At 43.0% G+C, this 16,483-nt stretch overlaps 1 protein-coding gene across 7 annotated transcripts in view; it reads right to left on the bottom strand.

The window, feature by feature from the left end:
• Positions 1–3,929: 3,929 nt before the first annotated feature.
• The window catches only part of LOC118369081 (protein unc-79 homolog), a 49,349-nt gene continuing 36,795 nt past the window's right edge, over positions 3,930–16,483 (bottom strand). For 5 of the 7 annotated variants that reach the window (XM_052496833.1, XM_052496836.1, XM_052496837.1 and 2 more), the window contains 19 exons: positions 15,971–16,072; positions 13,241–13,357; positions 13,029–13,131; positions 12,771–12,911; positions 12,602–12,640; positions 12,313–12,425; positions 12,130–12,215; positions 11,168–11,341; positions 10,994–11,062; positions 9,868–9,978; positions 6,950–7,054; positions 6,768–6,845; positions 6,556–6,645; positions 6,142–6,317; positions 5,721–5,904; positions 5,360–5,563; positions 4,869–4,946; positions 4,716–4,757; positions 3,931–4,609 (listed from right to left, as the gene is read on the bottom strand). In XM_052496833.1, coding sequence (XP_052352793.1) covers positions 4,421–4,609; positions 4,716–4,757; positions 4,869–4,946; positions 5,360–5,563; positions 5,721–5,904; positions 6,142–6,317; positions 6,556–6,645; positions 6,768–6,845; positions 6,950–7,054; positions 9,868–9,978; positions 10,994–11,062; positions 11,168–11,341; positions 12,130–12,215; positions 12,313–12,425; positions 12,602–12,640; positions 12,771–12,911; positions 13,029–13,131; positions 13,241–13,357; positions 15,971–16,072 — 2,201 coding nt within the window. In that variant the 3' untranslated portion in view covers positions 3,931–4,420. Of the gene's footprint in view, positions 4,610–4,715; positions 4,758–4,868; positions 4,947–5,359; positions 5,564–5,720; positions 5,905–6,141; positions 6,318–6,555; positions 6,646–6,767; positions 6,846–6,949; positions 7,055–9,867; positions 9,979–10,993; positions 11,063–11,167; positions 11,342–12,129; positions 12,216–12,312; positions 12,426–12,601; positions 12,641–12,770; positions 12,912–13,028; positions 13,132–13,240; positions 13,358–15,970; positions 16,073–16,483 lie in introns of all 7 variants that reach the window. The other 2 variants (XM_052496834.1, XM_052496835.1) reach the window with 2 other exon arrangements.

The raw sequence follows: 16,483 nt of genomic DNA, 5'->3' as shown, positions 1-16,483 counted from the left end.
CCCCTGCGATGCGACTTCAGCGAATATGATGGGGATTTCTGTGTTCCCCTGCGATGCGACTTCAGTGAATATGATGGGGATTTCTGTGATGCGAGTTTGTGAATGTGTGTTTTCTGACTGTGCTTTTAGCAGCTTATTCTACCCCTCAATTCTTTCTCACAAGACTAACATGGTATTACATTTTGTGCTGTCACATCTCACTGGTTAGACAGTCAGGGGGAGGTAGTGGGGGACAATGGGAAGCCCTTTGCCGTGTTCTGATGTGATTTTTACAGTCTTAATTGTTCCACCTCCCAGCAAGGAGAGAACCCATCACTATAGAAACAGTGCACATGATCCCAGGACTGACATGCTGATTGGTGGAGGACGGGATTCCAAACAGAGGCTAATCTGGATATCAAGTTGCAGAGAGGATGGCCTCAAAAAGGGACATGTGACTCAGTGCACTCACACTCGCAGGCATCCCCAACATCCTTCTGCAATAAACAGTCCACAGTTGATTTAAAGCATCACTCAATTATTACGCTGCGTGTTGGCATAGGTGCAGTTCATTTGTATATTAGTGCGTGTTGTGTGCGTGAGAGAGAGCACAATACACGTATGGCTGGCAGTATCTCTGAAAATGTTCCATTACTGTTGAATTTTGTAAACACAGACCTTGCATTGTGAAATGCATAGGAATTGGCATATCTTACCGGTAATGTACCCAGAAACTGAAGATACGTCACTAATACTGTACATTGAGGGAAATAACCTTGGATGCATGAATGTAAATATTGATATTTAAAAATATCTGCCTTCTGGACTGTTAATAACATGTACAGTGTAACAGAAAACATGTTTATACATAGTAGAAACAATGTGCTACCAATTAGAATTAAATCAATGTTATCATGTTTATGGAGCAAGCCATTCATGTATATTTGGCAATGAAAGTTATTTTACAAATGATGCATTATATACCAAAAGGATACATAGAGTCCTATGTATACATCGATAATGTGCATTCAGTTGATTTAATTGCTGACTTTTTCAGTTGTAAATAAAGGTGAACAGAAAGACAGGCCTATAGTCTTATCACATAAGCATCAAAAGGAGAGACATAATTAGAACATGGTTTTGAATTGAATGGCGTACAGTACAACATTGATAAAGCCAGTGTTTGTTAATGTTTTTTTAGCCTGTACCCATGGTGCCTCTCCTCTCCGTGTCTCAGAGAGCTCTGTGCTGGTCTTCTTCTGGGCTCCTCCCCCTGGGCGCAGGACGTGTTCTCAGTCTGTCTCACACCGTTCATTTTTAATGAACAGCTATCAAACACGGCCATCTCCCTGGGGCTCGGTCATGCAAACAGGATAACTTGTGGGCCACTGGGGTTCTTTTGATGTCAGGGTCTTGGCACGGCCCAATCCCTGTACACAAACTACATTATGTACATAGGACTGGTCAGCCACTTCTGCTCTGCTACCACTCTGGTCATTGTGACACATGGGGGAATAGAGCAACAGACAAACCCAAATCATACAATCTGGGAACATGTACTCTCCTCATGAAGGTTGTCAATAGATAATAGAATTGGGGAAAGCTATGGGCTCTGGTAGGTCATCAAGGAATCAATAAGTCCATATTCTTGAGAATGTTCCTCCTTTAAAAGGGGAGACCCTTAGAAACACAACCACTTCAGAGGGGGAGAAATCCAGTAGGGTCCAAGCTGAGCCATGTAGAGAGGGAGGGAGGACTGGGAATGAGAGACCATACACTAGTCTGCCTTCTCCTGCTTTAGATGTGCCACTTGATGATAATGCCATGGGACACTCTGGGCAATTTAAACATTCATGCATTGTCCAGCCAGGGCACTCTGAGTTGCTCTGTAATAAAAAGGATCTGACAGGCCCGAAGAGGAAGGCCAGAGATCCTCTCTATCTCAAACAGCTCTGTGTGGCTTTCCCAGATAAAAGACAATGTATTCCAACAGGGTAAATGGGAAAATAATCACCTTGTTATTTGTTTAGCTGCAAATTCGATCCATTCTTGACAGTAATATAGCGATTGTGGTCTTAGATCATTTCTATCATTACAAGAGTTTAGGCTTCTTATGTGCTATTGACTGATTATGACCAATCAGAGGACACTTGCACTATTGGTTATATATGAGTATATACTTAAGCAATAAGGCACGAGGGGGTGTGGTATATGGCCAATATACCAAGGCTAAGGGATGCTCTTATGTACGACGAAACACAGAGTACCTGGATACAGCCCTTAGCTGTGGTTTATTGGCCATATACCACAAACCCCAGAGGTGCCTTATTGCTATTATAAACTGGTTACCAACGTAATTAGAGCAGTAAAAATAAATGTTTTGTCATACCTGTGGTATACAGTCTGATACGACTGTTAGCCAATCAGCATTCAGGGCTCAAACCACCCAATTTTGAATTGTTATTAGACATCCAATGAGTGTTTCTGTGTGTCTCTTATTTGTGGCTGTTAGCTCAAGGCTGAACTGTTTGCTGTTGAGCAGTAAACAGGCTACCCTTTATATCAGAGAAAATTCATGCTGCTAAGTGTGTCTCAAAGCTAACCTTCGCAATCTAGGGCTGCTTGCTCTGGGGACACTCTCTGCCTGAGAGCCCTTGGTCAGCATTAATTACCCACTAGATCTCCAACTGCCTGCTCATCAGGTCAGTGCTCCCATATGGTCCTCCAGGAGGAGGGAGGCCAGCAGGCAGGCCGGGGCAGGGAGAGTGCTGGGTACCTTTGGGACATTGATTAGATAAGCAGCTGCTAATAAGAGATTCTTTAAAAAAGAGCTGCAAGTTCAAACGATCATGACAGTGGCAACGGCTGGCAGATGCAGCCCCGGTGCAAGGGGATATCACTTGATTAAACACACACACACATAGGAACACTGTTGCAGAGAGGCTATTTGTTGAGCCAAGCACAGAGATTGATGGAGTCACGTGTGTGTGTGTGTGTGTGTGTGTGTGTGTGTGTGTGTGTGTGTGTGTGTGTGTGTGTGTGTGTGTGTGTGTGTGTGTGTGTGTGTGTGTGTGTGTGTGTGTGTGTGTGTGTGTGTGTGTGTGTGTGTGTGTGTGTGTGTGTGTGTGTGTGTGTGTGATCAGACAGCACTCAAAGCTGGTGACTCATTTGACACACGCCTCTCATAGAGGATCCCTTTACAAAGTGCAGGCATAGAGAAGTTATGAAATATGATACATTCTACAGGACTCATCTAATTCTGCCCTGCTTGTTTTCATTTTGTGTCCGACAACCATGGCATTAAATAGCTTTTTAATTCAACTTAAAAATAAAGGGGAAACAATGTAGAGAAAAAAAGTGAGTGAGATCAAGCTTTGATTTAAATATACGGTAGCCCAGCTCTCATGTGGCGTGGCGTTCCCTGACAAGTGCCCTTTCCATAATGTCATTAGATTCCACAACAATGCTTTATCATGACAAACCACATTAGACCAGAGGTAACTGTATTTGGTCCATGTCAGTGGAAAATGATGGCTAGGCTCTACAGGGGGCGGTCAACATGGACAAGCTTGTCTTGTTTACCTCCCCTGTTTGGTTTCATCCTGATCGAGTTACAGCGCTGCTGCTTTTGTTGCTACTGCAACCCACATTGTGTCTCATCGATCTGGGCTCTGATGGCGAGAGGCAACCTGTTGGAACTGAGCAGAGGAAGAGGTGAGACAGGAGCCCTAAAGTCTTAATTGGATTTACTGATAAGATATATAGTATGATTGCTAATGGTTTCTTCTGAGCTAGGATATGGGTGGTTCCTATACAGTCTTTGGGTTTAACAGATCCTCTTGCAGTCATTTAGTTTTCCCATAAACCTTAGGGAAGATATACTGTAGTAGTTACTGTGCAGATGTGCAATCATATCACACTTTGTGCACTTTAACTGTCCTCTGTAGAAATGACAGTGACAACAATATTTAGAAAATGTGTCTTGATTTTATTATTTTTATCAGGCTTGCAACCAAGCAACTGAACATATCGATATAGACCATGAGCATCACCAAGTGAACAAGTCTGAGCTTCAGCATTCCTCATCCAGACTATCATCTGCTGCTATATATTCTCTCTGTCTGTTCTGACCTCTGATGCAGCATACAGCATGTTGGACATCTAACCTGCTATCTACAGAACTGTGATCCCCCTCCATCTGCACACCTGCCCAACCTGTACTCACCTATCCTATCATTGCACCAAAGAATAGTATAGATATACAAAGTGTAGAAGGTGCTGAAGATGATTACATCCGAAGCAGTGTCTTAAGACGGTGAGAGTCTGTTTATGCAGGAGTCGACTTCCTGATATTTATGGTCAGGCAGGCAGCAGACAGATGCATGCTGGTCCTGAGGATGACTGGGTCTTGGAGGATCTCCCATAGTGAGAGGTGGGCAGGTCACATGGGGTAGAACTGTGAGGCAGCCTCGGATGACTGGATTTCCACCTGGGCCATCTTGAACTGTGTGCACTGCAGCCACTTGCGCAGGGCGAAGGGCAGGGCCCCAGCCGCCTGGCCCTGCACACACTGGTGGTTCACTCTGTTCTGGATGGCCTGCAGCCGCAGCTGTAGACCTGCAGACAGGTGCTGCATGGGACAGGGTGAGAGTTTTTTGTTCTGAAGAAAATTTGAGCATCTATATCTATATATAAACATAATACAAATCCTATTTGAATTGCAATTTAACTCTTACCTTTAGGTTAGATTGAATCATGGGCAACCACATAGGTATTAACTGATGGAGAGAAGAGGGGAATTTTGAGTTGAAATAGAAAGCAACATGAAGAGGCAAAATAAAGTGTAAAATCAAATGTTAGGGGAAATTGTAGGTAAATGCCCCTCTTACCTTCACAAAGATAGTTGAGTTGCATTCTTGTAAAGCCTCCATCAGGCTAATGACATGTAGACACACCATCTCCACCATCTTGGAAAGTTAGAAATAACACATTTGTATTACTGCAAGGGATCAGAACATGATTTATGATCACCCCGCTTCCAAATATGAATCAAAATATATCATGGTAATGCAGATTCTTAGGTCAGGATTCAATCTGACTGTGTATTTGGACAATGCTTTAAAGGTTATTTCCGATTGGGCTTACATAACAGCAATGTCCTGTCAGACACAGCAAGGATCTGTTTGTGCTTTAGCCAACTCCTCTGCCACATTTACAACTACCAAAATCTGGGTAGTAGTTTGCCGAGGTGACAATAGCCTGGCTTTACATTTCATATTCAACTGCACATATCTCCATGCACATATCTCCATGCACATCCTATTTCCATCCCACACCCTCTTGTAGCTGACAGAGAGATAAGTGTGTGGATCTTCCTCACCACTTTGTTGTGGGCCATGAGCTGCAAGATGCTGGGTGTGACGCGGCTCCAGAACTCCAGGCCGGTCAGAATGGCGTTGGAGGAGAACTCTGTCTGATTCTGGTTCTGCAGGGCCGGAGTGGCCGCCGACTGCTCACAATAAATGGTCCACAGCTGGGCAAACATGAAGGCATGGAACAGGGAGCACATGTGCAGCACTGACGTCTGCAGACAGAGGATGGAAAGAAGAGAGAGGTCAGTGACACTTTGGTCTTTATCTCATCCTAGACTTCAGTTGAGGGAGGACAAATAAAAATCTTCATATGTTTACGTAGCATTTACTTCAACATTTATGCATATAACATTTAGACATTGTCCAGACCTTGGATTGTTCAGGGAAGCCGATGAGGATGACGATGAGGTGGTCAGCGATGTGTGAGCCAGCGTCCAGGGGGATGGGCATACAGGAGGTGGAGCCCTGGTGCAGGGCATAGTGGGTCAGGGAGCCCAGGAGCAGCCAGGACAGCTGGCGGATGTGGGACACACACTCAATGAACTCCTTAGGTCTAGGGAGAGGACAGAGTTTAAACACTTTTTGAGCATACATTACAGTCTTATTAGACTCCCAATGTATTGTAATGGCGTATAGAAGCACTTCTACTGATAGCATTCCACTAAAAACTACAGAAATCTAACTGGTCAAGTCTGCTATACCATTTGTGACATATAATTCTATCTTCATGGTTATTCATAGTGAGATCACTGAAAGTGACATCTGCGATGTGACTGTCTGTGCCTCTCACCCCTGCTGCATGGCGGACGGGGGATGGTAGAGCCAGGGCAGATAACGGATCACTGCCTTGTTGTCACGGTGATTGCCTTTGCTGATCTCCATGGCAGCTACCTGTGCCAGGCCCACTTTCAGGTTCCCTCCGAACGTGTCCTCGTGCAGTGGCTGACAACACGCCTTCATATGGCTCTGGAGAGTGTCACATGATCACAGGATAGGTCACATGACTAGGGCCTGGCAGTGACACCACTCTCAAGGTGTGGTGTCTCAGGGAGAGTTGGGATACGCAAACATTTTTCCAATTCACACCTGCGTATAATACACACTTGTACATGTATGAAATAGGACAAATATAAGCACCCACCCACATGACGAGATGGCTAGAGGTGAGACTTATGTAAGACAGGTGAATGAGGAGGAAACTCACTTTTAGTTTGGTCAGCGTGTGCATATCTGCTATGAAGTCTAGAAGTTCACTGATGTATTGCCTCATGCATTCCATTGCTGCTGTCGTGCACTGAAAAAGATAGAGAGAATAGCGCAACAATCAAAAGGACAATATCTGTATCTCATTTGGTTTCATTAGGTCATCATAAAGGGACCCATAGAACCAATGTAATGTATGATGTACTCTCTTACCCCTGGAAGAGATGAGATCATGTGCTTTGAGAGAACAGTAGACTCTGCTAGCCTCGTACCAATATCTGAGCAAACAAACTGACAACATACACGGATGCAGTTAACATGAATAAATATGCAATCTTAGGTACTTTGGAGTTAAAGTCTTTTCCACAAGTAGTTCTGATTGTACAACTGTTTACCTGGACCAGCAGTAGCAGGTTAGTATCGGGTAGAGGAGACTTGAACTTCAGAGCCTGTAGAAGCTCCAGCACCACAATACGAGACATATAGAACTTATCTCGCTCCTGGACAAACAAAACACACCAAATAGCTCAGGATAGAGGAAATAAGGATAGTGGAGAGAGAATATAGAAAACCACTGTGTACAAATGTTGTAATTAATTTTAGAGGAACCATGTGAGATAAACTCTTAGGCATACTGGGGGAAGAAGGTTTGCCGAGTGGTTGTCTTATTTAATATTACAGGATTGTGCACTATATCTCTCTGCCTCTCCAGTGCTCATACAGTGTTGCCTGTGTGTACTGGAGTATAAAGGCTGTATGTGTTCTGAATAAAGACAGAGAGACAGAGGAGCTGATTAGCACGGCACCCAGTCTAGATCTCGTCTCTCCCAGAGATCCAGTTCAGATGAATGAGCCTGTCAGCCTGAGAAGCCACTGCTCTCTGTTAAATCATCCACTCAATACAAAGCTCTGCCTGCAGCCTGTTTACCAACTAGACTGTCATCCTCTCTCTCTCTATAGTATACTTATGGCATAGCATACAGTAATTACCTTATTATCACCTTATTATACACGTTGGTAGTGGTATATATTGGTTCATACACTACACTACAAAAGTATGTGGACACCTGCTTGTTGAACATCTCACTCCAAAATCATGGGCATTCTGGGAAGGCATTCCACTAGATGTTGGAACATTGCTGCGGGGACTTCCTTCCATTCAGCCACAAGAGCATTAGTGAGGTCAGGCACGGCAGGTAGCCTAGTGGTTAGAGCAATGGACTAGTAACCGGAAGGTTGCAAGATCGAATCCCTGAGCTGACAAGGTAAAAATATGTTGTTCTGCCCCTGAACAAGGCAGTAAACCCACTGTTCCTAGACCATCATTGAAAATAAGAAGTTGTTCTTAATGACTTGCCTAGTTAAATAAAGGTTCAAAAAAAAAAATGTTGGGCGATTAGATCTGGCTTGCAGTTGGCTTAACAATTAATCCCAAAGGTGTTAGATGGGGTTAAGGTCAGGGCTCTGTACAGGCCAGTAAAGTTATTCTACACTGATCTAGACAAACAATTTCTGTATGGACCTTGCTTTGTGCACATTGTCATGCTGAAACAGGAAACCCATTTCATGAAGCTCCCGATGAACAGTTGTTGTTATGTTGACGTTGCTTCCAGAGACAGTTTGGAGCTCGGTAGTGAGTGTTGCAACCTAGGACAGTAGATCTTTACACGGTATACGCATCAGCACTCGGCGGTCCCGTTCTGAGAGCTTGTGCTTGCTCCTAGACGTTTCCACTTCACAATAACAGCACTTACATTTGACCGGGGAAGCTCTTGCAGGGCAGAAATTTGATGAACTGACTTGCTGCAAAGGTGACATCCTGTGATAGTGCCATGTTGAAAGTCACTGAGCTCTTCAGTAAGGCCATTCTACTGCCATTGTTTGTCTATGGAGATTGCATGGGGTGTCCACATACTTTTGTATATATAGTGCATATTACAAAATAAATGATTGCCTTCTCATTACAATACATACAGTACAGTTGATTTGGGGTCACATTTGTTAAAATGTTCAATGTACAGTGCATTAGTGATAAAACATAACTTCCCAAACATTCATATGTCTACAATAACCCAATGAAAAATCCTCCTTAAACTTGTATTTGAGAAAGCTCACCTCATAAGACTAACTGCACAGGAAACAGTTAAATAGACATTATCAGTCATGTTGACTTGCATATTGAGAAACGGATGTTATATAGCAGGGATTTAAAAGGCTAGAGGAAATCAATAGAGCTGGAGACATAAAGCATGGTGCTGTGACAGCAGTAGCAGGGGGAGGATCCATCATTCCTGCAGCAGGAGACAGCCAATGCCCCAGCTCTAACAGAGGGAGGATTGCCCTCAGATACACACCATACGTCCTCAGCCCAGAGCCCAAATTAATCATGTAAATCAATACTGGCTGATTGCCTACTTAATCATCTGTGACACACAGCCACCTTGCTGTCTAGCGGGAGAGGCTGGGGATAAGTATTACAACCAAGAACTACTGTATACAAAGGTCTGCAGACATGGTTTTATATTTAACAATTTGGGAAAGTTATATTTCTGTATCACTTTTCTAATTGGGCCTTTCACGTGAGATAAATGCATTGCTACAGATTAAGGATCTTAATTTAAGACAGTTTGCTACAGCAGGAAAATAATCCTGCAGCAACAGGAAATGTGAATTATTATGTGGATTATAATGTACATTTTGTGTAGGGATTTATACATTTTTCATGAAGGAAAATCGCTGCGACAAATAATTTTACAGTTTTTCTCGATTGCTAAGACACTTTTAATGAAACTGGGGTCCACTTGCTTTCCATCATAACCTGATGAGCACAACAGCTTTATTTTTTGCAAAACAGTCATTTCTCATTGCTTTCACACACAATGCAAATGCTAAGCACGTTTTTACAAAACAGTAAACACAACTTTCTACAAAATGCGCAAGTTAGTTGAGTAAATCGTGCCAAACAAAATGTAAACATTTGGTCAGAGCTGATACAAATTACTCCCATGAATGTGAACCTCTTCTGCATGTGTGCAAAAATTCTTTGCACAATTGTTCAATCAGCAATCAGTCCTTATTCATGCATAAAAGAGGTCACTTCTGAGTTGCTTATTGTAAAAATAGACCAAGTAAAAGGTCGAGAGCAAGGACAAAGGAGAGGTCGAGGGGCCCGTAGAGGAAGATAGTGCAGCTCTCAGTTAAAATGGAAAAAGGTACAATAAAGCAACAAATGTGATCAAATTAAGATCCTACATTTGTACATAATAAACAAATATACTAATATCAAATGTAAGCTAACCTGTACATATCTTACCTTATTGAAGGCTTTGTAGCAGAGGCCACACAGCTCCACCAGGTAAGAGAGGCTGAACACTCCATACTGGATGACAAAGCTCAGCAGTTTGGAGAAGGGCTCCAGTAAGCTCTGAGGAAGAAGAGGAAGAGAGGGAGTTAAGGGTCTATGTCTGGTGGGTGGGTGAGGGGATCTTACCACACCAGTGGTTTTGTTATTTTTTCTGCTTATTCTAAATGAGTAAGACTTCTGGGTTCAGTCATGCAAATGACAGTCAATGTGAGTGAGCTGTTCACTGACCACTGAACAAGATCTCAAATCAAATCAAAAGGTTATTTGTTGTAGACTTAACCATGCAATTGTTGCTGACGAGCCCTTCCCAATGATGCAGAGTTAAAAAATCAGAGAGACATTGATCATAATAAAAAGAAAAATATTAGCACGAATAATAAAATGCTCAATGGAGCTACAGTATATACAGGCAGTACCAATACCAGATCAATGTGGAAGGATATGAGGTAGATACTATGTGTACATGAATGCAGGGTAAAGTGACTAGGCATCAGGATAGATAATAATAATAATAGTAAAATAAAGAACAGAGGTGTGTGTGTTGTGTCGGTATCCGCATGCGTGTTTGTGTTATGTGTGTGTTTGTGTGTGCGCGTGTGTGTGTGTGTGTGTGTGTGTGTGTGTGTGTGTGTGTGTGTGTGTGTGTGTGCGTGCGTGCGTGCGTGCGTGCGTGCGTGCGTGCGTGCGTGCGTGCGTGCGTGCGTGTGTGTGTGTACGTAATGTTGTGAATGTGTGTGGGTTTAGTGTGTCAGTCTAGTGTGTGTGTATGGTGTGTATATATAGTCTTGTGAGTGTTCATTGAGTCAGTTCAAGGTAGTCTGGGTAGCCATTAGTTAACTATTTCGGAATCTTATGGTTTGGTGGTAGAATGTGTTTCGGAGCCTGTTGGTCCGAGAGCCAATGCTCAGGTAACGTTTGCCGGATGGTAGCAGAGTGAATGTAACCAATCAGAATGTAACCAATCATAACCTGCTCAGGGCCTGGGATAGGGTTACTTATGACACTCAAATGAAGACTGACCTCACCATTTGGTTAGTAGTCCTAATGTATATCAAGAAAACACAGACAGACTCACCCGGGTTGCACTTGTGGTGGGGATCTTCAACAGGCAAATGATGATCCTCAAACTGGAGTCCAGGGGACACTGAGAGAGATGTCATCACATTTTTCATAAGGCTATAGCTCAATATTGATCAAAAAACATTTTTAAACAATCAATGCAGCCTATATGCAGAGCGAGGTCCAGTACCTTCAGAGGCAGTACAGAGGGTAGTTTAGTGAGGAAGGTCTGGAACTGATTGCAGATGGTGGTCCACAGGTTGCTGGGGGAGTCCATGGGCAGGGCCTCCATGAAGGTGGCGATGTTCTCCAGGCAGTGCAGCATGGTGCCCCCTGCTGGTAGACTCTTCTTGTTGTTCAGACCCTGAGGACAGTGGCATAAATGATAACAGGGTTACAATTTATTGCCGTAGAGCCCTTACCAGCTGTAACAATTTTGTTTAAAAATATATTCTAAACGTGGTTTGGACTATTGATTGTTATGAGCCAAAGGAGTGAAGTGAGATAGACTATCATAAGTGCTATTGCTTTAACATTTGAACAGTGTAAGATTGCTAAATAAAACAAACCAAGTTAATAGTGCAGAGTAAATATTGGGAATAACCATGCAGAGGCATGCTCTTCAGCAGTACTCATTATCTGCTTTAGTATCACGCTATCCAAACAGCAGTGTTAGTCTTGTCAATTTATACAAGAGCTCCTCCTGCTGGATACATGATGAAAGTGAAGATTTTTCTTGAGACTCAAGACAGAGGGCTCGATTCAATTAAAACTCTGGAAGATGTGCGTTGTTGCGCGATTGAAATGTAAAGGTAATTTCCGATAGAGTCGACATATGCAGCATTTACTATGAATGCGAAAAAAAAATGCTTTTAATGTCAATCGCGTTGTAACGCTGATCTTCTGTGTTAGCGATTGAATCAAATCAAATGTTATTTGTCACATTTGCTGAAAACAACAGGTGTAGACCTTGAAATGCTTACTTACAAGCCCGTATCCAACAATGCATTTTTAAGAAAATAGAGTTAAGAAAATAATGACAAAATAAAATAAAAGTTAAAAATAAAAAGCCCATACACAAACACACACTGCATAGAACCTTCAGCCAAGTGCTGAGCTTTAAGCATTTCACTAAGCAGGAAAACGTCCCACCTCCAGTAGCTGGTTCAGTGCAGCCACAGAACTCAGTTCATTAAAATCAATCAGGGAAAAGGCCAATGTTCTCAGAAAACCTCCATCTGAAAATGCACAGAAAAGAATGATGGTAAGGATCCAACCATATCCCTCAGAGAGCTGCTCCTAACAGCAGACATGTTGTGGTGTGTATGAGTAGACCTTTAATGTTGCTCTGGAAGAGCTGGGGCAGGATGCCATTGGGGGCCAGCTGATGGAACACACAGCGGAGGAACTGCTTAGCCACACCTGCTGCGTTGCCAGGGATCAGCATGCTACACCAACAGAAACATCAACAGACAGAACGTCTGCACCTCATGTTGGCATATATTCTCATTTGTGTACAAAAATACAGCCAGTGTCAACAAATCATCAGCATCCACACTACACCTGAGTTTAGCACACACAATATAATAATATACTTAGTATGTCTGGTTGTGATGTGTCATACCTCTCAGCTTGCCCAGAGAAATTAGCACTAGACGCCAGCCTGAAAGACACAAATCTGAATTTAACATCGGAGACATGACAGAGAGTGTGCAAAAATGTTACTGAACAATCAGGTTTGTGTATGTCGAAGTATAATAGGGTTGGTGCAGGAGCTGCTGTAGTTGCCAGACCTGCCCACAGACTGCATGATGTCCAGCAGCAGTGGAGCGGCCTGGTCGGGGCTGAGGTGGATGAACATGGAGAGCACCACCACTGCCAGGCCCAGGGTCTCCTCATCATACTCCTCTAGCACCGCACCACAGTCACGACACCTGAGTGACCACACAGTATTATCATTAATAACACTGAATAACCATTCATGTACACAGTGTCTGCGATCCTGAATGACACACCAGTCAGTGTTGGTGGTTGGCGGTAGGTTCTCTCACCTGTCAGTCATGGTGGTGGGCTGGTCATCAATGAACTCCTCAGGGGCAGGCACAAACATGCTGACTGTACTGGGGGCAGATAGGAGGCTGGTCTTGGTGGGGCCTGTAGAGATAAACACTAAAATCAGCACAGTCAAACCCAATCATTAAAAATCGGTTTAGATGTTTTTCCCTCTGGAGAGGTGGACCAGAGATAGTTAGCAGTGACTAACCTGTCTCCCAGGTGCTGATGTTGTGAGGGGCACTGGACTGGTGCTCCAGCTGTCTCTTCATCAGCTGGCTCATGGTTAGAGCTCCCAACGAGCCTCGCTTTGCCTGACGGTACTGAGCTGGGGGTGCGACAAACACACACCCAAAGAACTGAGCTGCCTGGTACTTTTCATCTATCGCCACTATTTTAATTTCAATGTCTGGTTCACTTAAAGGGCAACTCCATCACTTTTCAACCTCATTTTCATTATCTCCAGCACAATGCCAGTGCCAACATATGTGACAACGGTGCATTTCTACCTTGTGCTAGAAACTCATTGCAGGTTTTGAAAATCCCTGTTTTTTACTTTTAATTCTACCCTGTGATGTCACAGAGAATCATTTTTTTAGGATCTTTCTTCTTATATTTTTAACCACTGATCATAGAAATATGCTGTTTCACATGTGACTCTTTTCAGGAAACTAGGCGTGTGTCGCATGTTACTACTTCACTGGAGCACCATTTGAACATAAACTTTTTTGGGACAGAAATGCCTACTGGAACATGTGACCTGTCATGTGCCTTAATAACAAACTTGTATGCCATTTGTAAATACAAATAAAATTGTTAAATTACGAGCCTAGTTGGTTTAGCCATGGGAAAAGTCAGCAGCCTCCCGAGTGGCACAGTGGTCTAAGGCATTGCATCGCAGTGCTAGCTGTGCCACTAGAGATTCTGGGTTCGAGTCCTCACACGGTCACCAGGTGCACGGTGTTTCCTCCGACACATATGTGCGGCTGGCTTCCGGGTTGGATGGGCAGAGTGGCTTGGTTGACTTGTGTTACGGAGGATGCATGGCTCTCGACCTTGGCCTCTCCTGAGCCCGTACGGGAGTTGCAGCGATGAGACAAGACTGTAACTACTACCAATTGGATACCATGAAATTGGGGTGAAAACATTTTAATAAAACATGTCAGCAACTTTGTAGCTCAACACTGATTGGCTAAGATAATGAGGGGCTGGACATGCTGAGAGATGAGTTTGGATTGGTCTGCATGTAGCACACTACATGTCTATAATATGAGCTGGTCAGTATGTGTAGGTAATCCTTTCTAACGCAGCTTTTTTTAAAGATATCACATAGTAGAACTGCATAAGTGCTCTCCATTTTCTGGAGGACCGAGTTTTGAAATCAGTGGAATTAGAGCGTTTGATTGTAAATATGCAGAAGGTGTCGAAAAAAGAACACACAGAAGGCTGTTGTATAAAACACCTGTCTCTGGATTACATCTTCAAACTAAGGGCAACCATGGCATCCGTGACAGAGAGGGAGAAGCTTCCATCCATATATATGGGTAAGAGAGTCCAGCTAGCTACAGTTTCAGATATTACATGTTTCTCATTTTGTCAGAAAGTCATTTTCATTTCAAGTTAAAGTGTACTGTAGGGTAGTAACGTTATGAGTTGGGATTATGGTTCATTGTTTAGTTAGCTAGCTACATGTCTAAACAAAAGACTCCACTATGCAAATACCTATTTCAATAAAATGTTTATGATGTCACTGCGACATCTGTCGCTGGCAGCTGATAAATTCGCTCTGGCAACCTATGCCAATTTCAGAGAACTTTCGTCTGGGTGTGCCAAAGCACAGAATAACTGACACATTTATGAACGCTCAACACCCGTTGAATATGGCCGGTGTTAGTAAACGTTGGCAAAAAAATGTAATTAAATTCTAGCCAGCAGCACAGTTGCAGTCACCAACGCTCTGGATAACATAACAGCCTAACTAGCTCTGCAAGGGCGAGTAAAATGGTTAGAGTGAGCTGTTCTCTCATTGGTGTCTGGAAGTAGCTAGTCAAAGTCAGCCAGTTAGCTTGAGTGCTTGACTGCTGTTGTTAGGTCAGAACGCTCGGATCAACCCTACTTTTTGTCCAGAGTGTCCTGTCTGCAATCTGAATGCTCCGAGAGTGGAACACTCTGAATTTACAGACTGCCAATTTTTAACACACCCGTAGTATAAACCAGCCTTTAGTCTTGAAATCTTTGGTTGTTTAACACATAGCCTCACATGTGAATCATTAAAGAGATGGGTGGGGCTAAAGCTGTGAACGATGCTGAATGGGTGTAGACAAAGAAGATACCAAAACATTCAAGGGCCATTTTCTCAAAAGTGGGGTAACAAGTTTATCAACTTTCAGAGCAGAATTACTTTCCCATTGTTCCTCAACTGCAGTGTATGATATACCATTTTCTAGCTCTGAGTCTCTACTTTTATCTAATGTAAAAAAAAAAAACACCATTTCAAATTTTGCAACATAAGACCAAATCGAACCGGTCGGTCACATAATGTAGACACTAATTTGGTGCTGGAGATGATGAATATGCGGTTGAAAAGTGGTGGAATTGCCCTTTAAAGCAACTGTCAGGAAAATGGGGGGTAGAAGACACTCACAGAGGTAAATATAAAAATGAAATGATTTAATGGCTTAGTTGCGTATATTCATTAATTTATATATAGTCGGATTGGTAGAATCCTGATCTATTGATCAGAAAAATAAAATAACCATGAAAAAACTGCACTGGTGTTTTATTAAACAAAAGGCAGAGAAAAACACTACAAAAAAAGTATTTTACACCTTTAAAAGTCAAGGCCAAATGTCTGAACAGTGTAAAGTTCCTGGTGTAATGTCCACACCTGTTTTTTGGGGTGATTTAAACACATGACAATGTGGAAGTATTTGGATCCTACTTGATACTGAAGAGCGGTTGCTTGTTTCTGGGATAGCAGCTTCAAGGGTGGGGGCTGAGGCGGATTCCCGTGGCTTTTCCAGGGTAGACAGAACTTTGTGATCTGCAAGGCAATGTGGGTGAGTGATGGTGCGGAATAGTGGCTGCTTCAGCATCTCAGCCTCCTCCTTACCTCACATGTAGACAACTGGTTAGCGCATGGGATGCTGCAGACACCCAACGCCAATACAAATGTAGTGTTGAGCTACAAGTAATTAACTGCAAGTATACATTGAGTCCTAGTGAAAGAGCAATCGAAAATGAAGATGTGGTTTATTGATGTACTATTTAGTAAAAAAATACATTTCTCATTTAGGCTATTACTAGTTCTTATATGGACAGCTATTTATGGAAAGTGTGTTGCAGTAATTTGAAGGCGCTCGGTTTCTCAGACTTTCTTTTACAGTAGGCTTTTCAGAAGTTTACCATGGATGGGTTGGAATGGGAAAAGGGAGAGACAAAGCCACAGGACAGG

The sequence above is a fragment of the Oncorhynchus keta genome, chromosome 35 (assembly GCF_023373465.1).
Source record: "Oncorhynchus keta strain PuntledgeMale-10-30-2019 chromosome 35, Oket_V2, whole genome shotgun sequence".
Classification (NCBI taxonomy): domain Eukaryota; kingdom Metazoa; phylum Chordata; class Actinopteri; order Salmoniformes; family Salmonidae; genus Oncorhynchus; species Oncorhynchus keta.
Note: the sequence above shows the minus strand (reverse complement) of the source record. Positions and strands in the feature narration are given on the sequence as shown.